The 13,836-nt window shown below is 33.1% G+C and overlaps 1 protein-coding gene across 1 annotated transcript; it reads right to left on the reverse strand.

Moving 5' to 3' along the window:
- Nucleotides 1–6,319: 6,319 nt before the first annotated feature.
- Nucleotides 6,320–8,879, reverse strand: LOC132052794 (elongation factor 1-alpha). The gene is made up of 3 exons (XM_059444478.1): nt 8,731–8,879; nt 7,481–7,955; nt 6,320–7,396 (listed from the first exon to the last, which is right to left on the reverse strand). Exons 2-3 carry the CDS (start codon nt 7,940–7,942, stop codon nt 6,515–6,517), a joined length of 1,344 nt encoding a protein of 447 aa, XP_059300461.1. The 5' UTR covers nt 7,943–7,955; nt 8,731–8,879; the 3' UTR covers nt 6,320–6,514.
- Nucleotides 8,880–13,836: the final 4,957 nt, after the last annotated feature.

Consider the following 13,836-nt stretch of genomic DNA (forward strand, 5'->3'; position numbering starts at 1 on the left):
CCGTGCATATAAGAGGTTCATTTTATCTTTTACAATTGTTTTGAAGTCAAACGAAAGAATCCAGCCCCAGTGCATTAGAATTAGAAAAGTACAATTGTTAGTTAACTAGAGGAAAGTATCCGACTCTTCTAGAGTGCACTAAAGAAAGTGCAGTTGTTGAAAAAGTTGAAGACCGCAGAATTTTCATTTGAGTGTTAGTCAATTGTCAATTGTGCTTCCCTTAGTTACGGAGTACATGTTACGTATTATCAAGTTCAATATGGCACAGAGGTGCTAAATGTGAAATAAAATAATAGTCAAGTACAATTATTTCTCCGTATAATTAGGTGCTCTCTATCGTCTCCTCCTTACTTACTTTGATATGCTCTAGTAAGGGAAAAACTTCAATTGGACGAGACCAAATAGCTAACTTTCCATAACTAATAGCCTGTTCAGCCAAACTTCTAAAATCAGCTTATTTTAAAAATAAAAATAAAAATTAAAGTGGCAAAAAGTAGCTTGTGGTTGGCTAATTAATATAAAAAGTACTTTTGAGCAGCAATTAGTATTTGGTCAAGCTTTTAAGAAACATTTTTAAGTGTATTTTTCTCAAAAGTGCTTTTCAAAAAATGCTTTTGAACAAAAGCTATTTTTTTAGCTTCTGAAAAACTGTTTCTGCTACTCCCAGAAGTACTTATTTTCTCCCAAAAACTTAGTCAAACATTTTTTTTGGATAAAAAAAAAGAGTCCACTTAGCAAATCAAGAAAGAATTAATCTTATTTTTTTATATTTGCCCCTATTAAGTATTATATGATCAAATCCCAATGTCAATATAATTAGGGGTAATTTAATTAAATTACCTATTTTTATCTAAAAGTTAGTATTTTCTTAAGGGGAGTACAAATAGGGAGTAGACTCTTTTTTGTAATCCGGAGGGAGTGTCAGTTTATTGGTGGCAGATATTTGCATAAATTACCACTATTGAAGCTCCCAGTGCTGTCTTGTCAAGAAAGTTAGAGGAAATTATTAAGTGAATCGGTTTATAATACATCTTGTAAGAGAAAACAGATACTCCTAGTACTGAAGTTAGATCACGAGGAAGCTTTTCTTCATTTTGGCGACGGGTTTATAGCAAAAGAGGCCTAGTGTTCATCCAAGTCCATCAAGATCAAGTTAGACTAAATTACGAGAAGCCCATGAGAATATGGGCTTGCCAATTAGAATGGTCTGATATTGAAACAAGGAAAGGAAACTGTGTCCAATGGCCCAAAGTAATGCCATATTCGGTCAATATTTGGGCCTAATACCCCCAGGAGTCCACTCGGCCCAAAATAATGCCAAGCGCTGGCTGGCCCAGCAGCCCAAGCACTTTAAAAAATAAAATAAAAAATCAGACTTTTTCTGGCGACTTTTAGTCGCCACTAAAGGCCTGCTACAGAAAAATCAGGTTTTTTAGTATCAATTAAAAAAGTTGTCACTAAAGGTTAAATGTCCCAAAACATGTATAATATATGTATATTTAGTAAAAAATATCCCAAAATATGTATAAATATATATAAGAATGATACAGTTTATATACATATGCTAGAATTAATTTTACATTTATTATACATAAATTATATGCTATTTATACATTTATTATAGACATATTATACAATAATGATATGACATTATTTTTTTACATATACAATAGAGATACATATTATATACCACATTGATACGGTTTCTATGATACATTTTTTATACATATGATACACTTTTTATACAAGCATCGATACGGTTTATATACGGACTTTGAATTATATATACACTTTCTATACAAAAATGATACATATTATATACAAAAATGATACAATTTTCTATTCTATAATACACATTATATACACAAATGATACATATTTTATACATTAGTGATTCATATTTTATACAATTTCTATACATTACAGATAGGTACCGATATATATTTTTATACACAAATTATTCATATTATATACAAAAATCGCCTCAGATTTTTTTAGAATATTTCTTACAAAATATACACATTATAAAAAGTCGCCACTAAAAAAGCCTGATTTTTCTGTAGTAGGCAAAAAGTATGACTTTTTTTTTTTTAAAAGCGCTTGGGATGTTGAGTCGGCCAGCCTTTAGTAGTGATTTTTTAAATCTTTTTTGGTGACTTTTAGTCGCCACAAAAAGCTTGCTACAGATTTTGGTTGCCGAATGGGAATTGTTTAGGGGCTAGTTTTTGAGTTTGGGAAAACTTGGGCCAGGGCGTGGGTTTATTTTGTGCCCAGTGGCCATTTGTGTCCTTTTCCCTTGAAACAATGGCGGAAAGCTTGGATAGAATTCATTTTTTTGTGCGGAGTGCCCTTCAAATGCACTGGTCTTCAATTTTTGCCCCTTAAATTGTTTTTCTTTAATTTTTGTCCTTCGCCTAAAACTCCGAAGTTTCGGGTTTAAATCTCAGCTCAGTCAAAATTTTTTAAAAAAAAATCGTCAGGTAGAACTTGGATTCGCAAGACAAAGGTAGAATTCTATCTGAAGGTAAAATTCCACCTTAAGGGCAAATTCTGCCTCTATTTATTTATTTTTATTTTTTACTGAACCGGGATTCAACCCCAAACCTCATGGTATTAGGCGAAGGGGGGAAATTAAAGACCACCAATTTAAGGGGCAAAAAATTAAAGACCACCCCCAAAATAAGGGCATTCATGTGAATTGCCCGACAGAATTCACACAGAGCAGCTTTTAACCCCATATAAATAAGAAATTGCCATTTGGAGTGTTAAATTTCACATGTGAAACTCGAGAGCATTGCATGAAGTTTCATTTGTGAAATTTGATCTATGACAGTGGTTATTTTCAACTATAGGGCTAAATGGTGACTAGCCTGCGGTATTAAAATGGAAAGCTTTTACCACAATATAAAATAAGAACTCCAGTCCGTCCAACTTGTTTGGAACTTTTGGTTTTCTAAGATCAATTTTGACCACTTCTTTGTTGGCTTAAAAGAATCAAGATGTAAACTGCCTTATGATTGTTCAAGGTAGAAGAATTTTCATAAAGTAGGTATCTTTAGATAAAGATAAATTATCATTAACAACAAAACGATTTTAAAAAGGGAAAAGGGTCAAATTGCCTATCAACTATTGTTTATAGTTTAGATTCATCTTCCATTAGAGTTTTGGTTTATATTTATCATTCCGTTAAGAAATTTATTACATTTGCCCTTACAACTAACGAATTGCGGACTAGAAGCCCTTATTTATTCACATAGACATCATGTGTGTGTGTATATATATATATATATATATATAATTTTTCTTTTATTTATATCATACCAATTAAAATTTGCCATGTAAATATCTTTTTCTATAAAAAGAGTAAAAAAATACAATGCATCTCTCTACTCAAACCATCACTTCCCCCTCTTCTTCTCCGCCACTATCACCGCCCTCCATCAACTCCTTGTTGGGATCGAAATAATCAGAGCATTATGCGGAAGTTAATAATTGCAAACCCTGAATGACAATGAATCAAGCAACAATGAAAAACTATAAAAAAAAAAAAAAAGACTTTGGTAATATGATATGGGTTTGGTCAATTGACCTACATGTAAATTAATACAAAAAGAAAATATTAAAACTATAAGAGAGTAAATCTCCCCCTAAACAAAATTCTATAAAGGACTACATTGTGGATGTAGTATGTGTTCTAGTTGTGGAAAAAATGTCTTCAATAGATAGATGTACAAAACTTTTTCTTCAAGATAAGAATTAACCAACTATGAAAGAGAATTATATTTTTCTTTCAGAAAAAGTAAAAGCAATTATGGTAATACTTTGACTTTCCTGCAATAAAAAAGCAAAACTCAAATTTGGTAAAAAAAAATCAGGCAAAACCCCTAACGCTCCTCCCTTCTTCTTCTCCGCCACTGTAGAAAAAATAAGCAAACACATTGACCACAACATCGTAACTCACGTCATACTCTTTCATCAACTCCTTTACTTCCACCAACTCCTCACTTGTTTTCCTCTCTTTCCCACTTAACACACTCTTAAAACCTCGCCGATAAAATTCACCAGTGTACCGAAATTTCCTCACCGCCAGGAACCACAAGTTTTGCATCGGCGAAGTAGTCGAGAGATTTTTTAAGGAAGTGATTTCAGGTGAGAAAGATTCAGTCATGCCACTGGTGATGCAGCATATACTACTGCTTCCACTAATGTCATTCGAATCCGAAAAAGCAGTTCTACTATCCATTACAGGAGGTTTTACATACGTTTTGGGTTAAAATTGAGGTATGTAGGAGTATGGGAAAAAGGGGAAAAAGAGGGAACATTGGGAAGTAATGGGTTTAAATTTTAGCAAATTTACCGACGGCAGTGGACAGCGGTGACAGTGACAGAGAAGAAGAGGGGAGGTGATGGTTTGACACGGCGATGACGTGGCAATGATGTGAAAATAACGTGATGCCAGTGTAATACACCTCACATTGTGAGAGTGATATTATTTTTTTAGGGTGAAAAATAATTAAAATGAACGTTGTTAAGGGAGTATATAAATACAATTTAAGTTTAGTTCTTTAAAGAGAGTTTTCGTGCCAAGTTCAGAGGTGAAATGATGTCTTTTTTTAAAAAAAAAAAAAGTTTACATGGTAAAATTTAATTGGATGATATAAAATAAAATAAAAATTATATATACATATGGTGTCTATGTGGATAAATATGAGATCCTAATCATTAATTTGTTAGTTATGTGGAAAAATGTAACAAGTTTCTTAACGGAAAGAGTAAATATAAATCAAAATTTTAACGGAGGATAAATTTAAACTATAAATCATAATTAGAAAGCAAATTTGACCCTTTTCCCTTTCGGAAAAGGGTCAAAATTACCCCTGAACTTCGAAAAATAGTTCATCCATACCTTTTCGCTATATTTTAGGCCAATTATACCTTACAATGTTTATACTATATTCAATTATACCCTTTGTTTAATCCCACGTGGCATCATTTATTCTTCAAAATTATTTTACCCTCAAATAATTTTACTCACTAAAATAACTTAATCCGACCCGAATTTTTTTTTTTTTTAAAAAAAATAATACTAATTATTTTTATATTTTTTTTGGAAAAATTATCCGTATTATTTTTGCCGAAAAAAATCGGCCTGATTGAGTTATTTTAGCGAGTAAAAAATTATTTGAGGGTAAAATAATTTTGAAGGGTTAGATGATGCCATGCAGAATCAAGGACAGAGCAGATAATCGAATAAGATAATCAGAAGCAAGATACTTCCCAAAGATAACGAAGTATGAACGAACTATTTTTCAAAGCTTCGTTTTTAATTTTTACTTTTCCGTTTCCCTTTTAAATGTGAACGATGACTAGGTGCATTTTACAAATGGGCCTTTTTTGAGGTCACTCTTTAACTTCAGTGCCCCATTAGCCCAGTGAAAGAAAATTGTCTTAAAAAAATAACTTTATCGATGATCAAACTACTTTTAAATTTGAAATTTAGCTCACTTGGCTAACGGGGAGGAAATTTTAAGAGTATCCTCAAAAAAGGTCATACGGTTCAAATAATCCAATGAGGATTTCACTCAAATGTGACTAAAGACGAAAGTTAAAAAAAAAAAAAAAAAAAAAGAGGGAAATACTCAAATGAGGGTTATACCAAGAGTCTTATCGAAAAAGTGTCTATCCATCTTTCAAGATAGAAGTAAGATCTGCGTAAACGCTACCCTCCCCAAAACCTGTGGGATTAAACTAGGTATGTTTTGTTAGACTCAAATGAGGATTATGTTCACAGCTATGACGCTTCAACAGGATTATGTTAAAGAAGAGGCAAATACTAGAATGTGACTGCGATGGCCTGTGATGTAACCTTACTCTATTGTTGATTGTATTATCAGCTTTAAACGTAGTACTCTATTCCCACGTACCTAGTAACAAAGGACCTGTTTGGGTAAAAGATACAATAGGATATGACGCAGGACGTAGACTCCTTATCCGTGTATTGTTCGTTCAATCGAGCATTGTGTCAACATAAGCAAATGGTCTACGGAAGAACAATTTTCACAGATTAGAAACTAGAGCAGCTTGAAATCAAGACTAGTACAGAGGGGTAGGTTATATAGGAATGGAAATAGACTAGCATTATGCGCCGGCTATAGCTTTTACTGATTGAACTGTAAATTGAAAGGACAAAAACCTTTCTAGTTTAAGAATGGGAATGGGCAAATTTACTTGTGGTAACAAGTATGAACTGTAGGAAAAAAATATCAAAGACAAACAGCAAATGAGGATAACAAAGCCATCACATTATAGAGGAAAAAGCTTGACCGGAAAACGTTTCGATGCCAAATAAATTAAAACCGTTTTACAGCAACAAAGAAAATCGTACCAACTGTGTCTCCCATCAACGCAACTATGAAATGACAATGGCATCGATGGAGAAGTGTCCATAACAAAATTGAGAACATCTAATGCAAATAAAATAGATCAACCATGTAAGAAATTAATCAAAACATCCTCACTTCTTCTTCAGAGCAGCCTTGGTCACCTTGGCACCGGTTGGATCCTTCTTGTCAACGCTCTTGATAACACCAACAGCAACAGTTTGTCTCATGTCCCTCACAGCAAAACGACCCAATGGTGGGTACTCTGAGAATGTCTCAACAACCATAGGCTTAGTGGGAATCATCTTAACCATGCCAGCGTCACCATTCTTCAAGAACTTGGGCTCCTTCTCAAGTTCCTTACCAGACCGTCTGTCAATCTTGGTCAAGATCTCAGAAAACTTGACGGCAATGTGTGAGGTGTGGCAATCAAGGACTGGAGCATATCCATTTCCAATCTGGCCAGGGTGGTTCATGATGATGACCTGGGAGGTGAAGCTGGCAGCCCCCTTGGCTGGGTCATCCTTGGAGTTGGAAGCCACAAAACCACGCTTGAGATCCTTAACCGCAACATTCTTGACGTTGAATCCAACGTTGTCACCGGGAAGTGCCTCCTGAAGAGCTTCGTGGTGCATCTCAACAGATTTAACTTCAGTGGTCAGACCAGTAGGACCGAAGGTTACCACCATACCGGGCTTAATGACACCAGTCTCCACACGACCGACAGGAACGGTACCAATACCACCAATCTTGTAGACATCCTGAAGAGGAAGACGGAGGGGCTTGTCTGAGGGCCTCTTGGGCTCGTTAATTTGGTCAAGAGCCTCAAGGAGGGTTGGACCCTTGTACCAGTCGAGGTTGGTGGACCTCTCAATCATATTGTCTCCCTCAAAACCAGAGATGGGGACAAAAGGAACTTTATCAGGGTTGTATCCAACCTTCTTCAGGTAAGAAGAAACTTCCTTAACGATTTCATCATACCTAGCCTTGGAGTATTTAGGGGTGGTAGCATCCATCTGCACAAGGCAAACAAGGGGTTCATTAACAATGAACCACTATTATAAAGTAACTAAAACAAAACAAAAGTCTCCAAAGCAAACCTTGTTACAACAGCAAATCATTTGCTTGACACCAAGTGTGAAAGCAAGCAATGCATGCTCACGTGTCTGTCCATCCTTGGAAATCCCGGCCTCAAAACCACCAGTTGTGGAATCAATGATAAGGACAGCACAATCAGCCTGGGAGGTACCAGTAATCATGTTCTTGATAAAGTCCCTGTGTCCAGGGGCATCAATAACAGTGCAGTAGTACTTGGTGGTCTCGAACTTCCACAAGGCAATATCAATGGTAATACCACGTTCACGCTCAGCCTTAAGCTTGTCAAGCACCCATGCGTACTTAAATGACCTCTTGTTCATCTCAGCAGCTTCCTTCTCGAACCTCTCGATAACACGCTTGTCAATACCACCAAGCTTGTAGATCAAATGACCGGTGGTGGTAGACTTACCAGAGTCGACGTGGCCAATGACCACAATGTTGATGTGAACCTTCTCTTTACCCATGTTGACCAAGTAACTAAAGATAACATCAAATGAATCACAATCAGAAACACAGAATTAGAATAATTACTTTGTTAAGCAACAAAGTAAGTATTCCGTACAACCCAGGAAATACTCAAATACATAATAATAATAAACATAGCTTTTGTACAGATAGATGGGTAAGTAGAATATTTAAAAGGAAATTTTCAAAAATATACAGCTCAACACATGGTGTTTATACACAAATACGGGCTAAACCGGGTAACAAACTCAAAATATGGGCTACAAGGCGTAAATACTAATTTTCCCTTATTTAAAAGCTCAATCCTCATTCATATACAGTACATGATAAAAACTAGAACTTATTTGGTGCAATCACTAATGAATCTACTTTAACCAAATCATAGACTAACTTTCCAATAGAAAAGCATAGATTCATCAAACTACTTTGAAAATAGTCAATCATTTGTAGATTCATCTTACAATTAGGTCTACAACTATACCTAGAAAAGATCCACATTTTAGAACTACAAAAAACAGATCTAATAATATCCTTTGCAGTAAAATATCTCATAGAACAAGTACTAAGCATCAAAATTCATCAAGTGTATGGTCTCATAGCATGTATAAGACTTGTTATCAATCATATCCGGATTTTACAGAAATAGACCTTAAAAATTATCAGCTACCTAAGATTTATGCAGTATTACAAGTATTTCATATTATCTTCCACAAAATCGAAAGAGATTAGCATATATAGAGACGGCTATGATATAATTGAAAGTAAATAAATGAGGAATGGAGGTTACCTTTTGAAATCGAAAGTAGAGAGCTTCTGTTGAAGACTAGCCGCTAAGAAGAGGGAAGCAAATAGAAAAGGAGTGAAGAGTAGGGTTTGTGAGTGCACTACGAGAGTTTTTATAGTGGAGTATGTAGGCTTTCTATGCAGCACTATTCCAAATTACCTACATACCCTTATCTTTGTAACTTTGCCGTGGTGCACAATTTAATTAAGAGCCTGTTTGGATGGGCTGAAAAAAAAAAAAAACTTATAAGTTGTTTTTAAACTTATGTTTGGTTTGCGGACCAAGTTATTTAAATAATGTTCAATTAATTTTTTGAGTTTATTTTAAGACAAAGTAGCTTTTGTTGATCACCCAAACACGCAAAAAAAATCGAAAACAAATCGTTTTATAAAGAACTTTATAATCAATCCAAATATTCTAAATCTTACTATCATGGTTTTGGCTTTCTTTGCCTTTTTTATTTTCTATCTAGGGTCCCATTACTTTCACCACATTAAAAAAAAATATGTATAAATAGAGGTGGATATGATTTTGAATTTATGAGTTCTGGTTTCTAAAAGAAGCAACTTACAAGGTCCTGCATAAATTATTCATCCAGGACCGAGAAAAAAAGAAGAAAAGATTTTTGGTAAAATAAATGAATCCTCTATTATTGTAAAATGAAAGCCATCTGGTCAGGTTTTATTAATTTTGGATTCATTTTGTCCATGTGGGTGGTTTTTTATGTTTTAGATTTGATGCCCTGCTTGATGTTGCCGAAAATAATTTCTAGCTAAGATGACTATTAATTAGGTGTGAAATAGCAATAATAAAGTTACTTTTTTGTAACAAAATAAAGAAGGATGGTGTAACCATATGAGGGATCTCGAATGTCGCCTATGTAAACTTTTATAATTTGCAATTATTAGCATACTTGCTCATCCTTTAATTTTCTTTTCCATCTTTTGTTGTAAAAGGACGTTTCTATTAAAGAAAAGGCAGGCAACATATTCTAAAAAGAAGACGGCAAATTAAAATTGGTCTCTTCCAATAATAGCCAACAATATACCTAACAAATAACATTTCTTAATTGAAGCCTCCACCAATATTAGGTAGGGCACCAAAAGAATCATGTCAGGCAGGTTCTCCAGATGATACTGGCAAACAACTAAGCCTGCAACATGTGATTTTAGTAAACACATATTTGAAAAGAAAGTAGGACTACTATACCTAAATGTGAACAAAAAACTGATATTCCTCAGTGCGTTCCCTGAATGTCTCCTTAATTGTATTTCAGCTCTTTACTCTGATTTATGGATACAAAGATGACAAACCAAAACAAAAACAAAAAAAACTGATTCTTCTACTCTGTTGATCACTTGTACATTATGCTTATCTAATACGTACTAATGTAATGCAGACAATAATTCATGTCTACTCCCATGAACACCACTGCCCTGTTATCTACGATCCCAAAACCTCAGAGAAAATAGTATTTATATGCTTGAACTCCAATTAAAATAAATGTAACTTTTACTTGAAGGAATTAAGGGCTTGTTTGGAAAGCCACCTGGTAATTGGAATTGGTGTAATTACTAGGGTAGTAATTACACAACCTAGTAATTACACAGTAGTGTAATTACAACGACTTGTTTATTTGTCATAACGTAATTACAGTGTAATTACAAGCGTGTTGCTTGGTTGCACAAGTGTAATTACACAGTTAGTTTAATTTAAAAATAAATTTTAATTATGAAAAAATTAAAATTAATATTTAAAAAATATTTGCCTTCATAAATGATATTAAATTTGCTATTTAATAACACATTATTTCTTGAAAATATATTAATTAATAATCATATATTTGTAACTAATATTGTAAAAAATAATTGATATATATTTTTCAATAATAATATTTAATTTTAATTAATTATAAAACTTAAAAGAAGATTTTTTTTTTTTGTGAGAACTTCATGGATTGGATGTTTGACTAAAAAATAATATTTATAAATTTAATGCCATAACATTTTTCAAATGTTTGACACAAAAAATTCATCAAATATAAGAAAAAATAAACAACATGCAATGTGAAAGCAACTAACCTAAAATTGAAAATATAACCTAAATTCAAAATCCAAAAGAAAAAGTTTAACATAATACTAAAAGTTTAACATAATACTCTTATGTCAAATTCCAACATTACACAAATAAGTTTCAACGTAACTTAAGTAAATAATTCAAAAGAAAGGGAAAATATAAGTTTGTAACCTCATTCACAACGAAACTCTACTTTAATAACGTCACTCGTTATATGCCAAGTTTGTTAATGACTCATTCTCTCTAATATTAAGAGGTGTAGTTTCAAAAATTAGAATAATAACACGGTTATGCTAAGTGAATAAAATAAAAATAAAAAATACGAGCAATTACATGGAATTGCAAGAAATAAAGGTTGGAATGAAAAGCAAGAAAATGAAAACTAAATAATATAAAAAGAAAAATACATTTTAAAAAGTAAAAATAATTAAAAGGCAAAAATAAAAAAGAAATTAAAATAATATATAAAAAATAAATCAAAAGAAATTAAAATAATAGAAATAAAAAATAAATATAAATAAAAAGAAATTAAAAAAATAAAAATAAAAAAACTAAAAAGTAACCCTGTAATTACAGATTGTAATTACACCCAATTCTCACCCCCACGCCCCCCCCCCCCCCCCCCGAAAATTGGAGAGTGTAATTACACCCAACTCCCACCTAACTGTGTAATTACGTGATCAAACAAATAGGCCAAACTGTGTAATTACACTCAATTCCAATTACCTGGGTGGCTTTCCAAACAGGCCCTAAATGAACTTTAAGGCTCGTGGAATTTATGAAATCAACGTCGTCAAGAAAAAAACTTAAAGTAATAGGTAGTCATAGTGCTTATTATAAGTCATAACTCATAACAAGTTAGCTTTTTCAGACGTTGTACATATGTAAAAATTTAAGAAATATCTATAAACATTAAACTGTGATTATAATCATTATTATAGTACTGTATTAACTTGCGAAACTTATAAATGTCAAGTCCTAGATTTTAATTTCCATCTTAGTCCACAAACGTTTCTCGTCATCTTCTTCCTGCAGCTTTGAACAATGTAAGATTTTCGAGTTAGAAGCTTATATGATCACTCAATTTTGGGTAATTAGCCATTATAGTCACTCAACTCTGTTTTGTCTTCCAAAAATCACTCAACTTTGGATGAGTGACCTCTATAGTCACTCAACTTTGGGTAATTGACATTCATAGTCATTTTAGCCGAAAATATAATTTTCGGTACATATTTAATGACGTGGCAATTATAATTTATTTTTAAAAAAATATCTGAAAATTTTAAAATCAATAATTAAATTTATTTATTTATTGAGGATTCAATTCATCATAATTAGTGCATATATAATATTAAAGTTTATAATATTATTCATCATTAATACAGAAAAATAATAAACCTAAACAATATATCGCAAGTAATATTGCAAGGTGTCAATGAAAAAGTCTAGGAAGTGTTAAGATAATGTCATGATTTTGTTTTTAATTAAATCTGTGCTGAATGTTAATATGACACAGTATATAAGGTGTCTTTTTTGTACAAACTGTTAATAGCAACATGTAACAGTTGATATTGGTATTAACTTTTTTGTCAAATGGTTAAATCTACTACGGTTGATATTAGTGTTGTTTCAGTAACTTTTTGTAGACTTCAGTTGTTATCGCTGACAATCTTGTTAATTGGATTTATTGGCTCACTTATTTAATTTGATAGAATTTTATATTCTTAGAATAATTTATTATTATTATTAGTATTATTTATGCCTTGCAATTGTACTTGAGATATATTGTCTAAGTTCATTATTTTTAGGGAAAAGTGTTCAAAACACACTCAAACTATGACCAAAGTTGCCATAACACACCTGAACTTTGCGAGGGTCCTATGACCTCCCTGTACTTATTTTTTGTGTATTTTGTACGCCTTTATATGGTGACCTGTACAAGCAATTGTATCTACTCTCTTTGAGCGCGTAAGATTCCATATAAAAGTGTATATAATACACAAAAAATAAGTCCAGGGGGGTCATAGGACCCCCGCAAAGTTGTGTGTGTGATGGCAACTTTGGCAAAATCAAGGGTAAAATTACCGTTCATCTTCTTCATAGAGAATTGGACTGAAATTTGATCCTAATGCACTTCAAATCTCAAACAAACATCACCAAATTTCATATTCGAATTCCTCTCAACGTTCCGGTTCTTTTGATATATCACCTACTCGAAATGGAGCTCATTTGCGGCAACTCGAAAATTCGAGTTCGAAGCTTCAAGCTTTGTTCATGGCAGTCATGGAGTCGTTCAGTTCTTCTTCATGTTCCGACGTCTTCTAAGCTCGAGTTACCTTCAAACAATCAAGCAACCAAGAATTTTATTCATCAAATCCGAATTTGAAGACCCGGATCCGAAAGCTTCAAGTCGAAACTCGACGTCCCTAATGGAGTTTTTGTTTATGGTTCTACTATCTTAATCCACTATTATTAATCATGTTTTCAATGTCGACAATGTCACAAATCCTATATAATATCGAAAAAGACCCATTTGATTTGGTCGTGACGATGGAGTTTTTTTGGGTTTGAAATTTTGGAAAGTGGAGAAATGAAAAATACCCAATTGAAGAATAATTAAATCTTTTAAACTCAACACAAAGGAAAGCAAAAGGCATAAATTCTTGAACAGGCACAAACTCAACACAAAAGGCACAAAGCAAAAAGCACGATAATTGAAAGAAAAATTAGCTCTAACGATTGGAAAAAAAATTTGGTCACTATAAGTGCACTTATAACGACCGGATTCATCTCCCTTCGTTAAGAAGTGGTAGCTAAAAATCAAATTTCCTGTAGTGGAGCGCGTGCATACACTCAAACGAGTTTGGGTGACTTTGTCCATTGAAAGCGTAGATAATACACAAAAAATAAGTCGGGGGGGTCACAGACCCCCGCAACTTTCGTGTGTTATGACAACTTTGGCCATACCGAGTGTGTTTTGAACCCTTTTTTTCCCTTATTTTTATGTATTAATGATGAATAATATCCTAAACT

Source organism: Lycium ferocissimum, chromosome 4, assembly GCF_029784015.1.
Source record: "Lycium ferocissimum isolate CSIRO_LF1 chromosome 4, AGI_CSIRO_Lferr_CH_V1, whole genome shotgun sequence".
Lineage (NCBI taxonomy): Eukaryota > Viridiplantae > Streptophyta > Magnoliopsida > Solanales > Solanaceae > Lycium > Lycium ferocissimum.

What these genes read in the sequence shown, in the direction of transcription:
- LOC132052794 (XM_059444478.1), bottom strand. Translation starts at nt 7,942, where the DNA reads ATGGGTAAAGAGAAGGTTCACATCAACATTGTGGTCATTGGCCACGTC. An exon ending in TGATTTGCTGTTGTAACAAG is followed by an intron (nt 7,397 to 7,480) that starts GTTTGCTTTGGA and finishes TGCCTTGTGCAG; the next exon opens with ATGGATGCTACCACCCCTAA.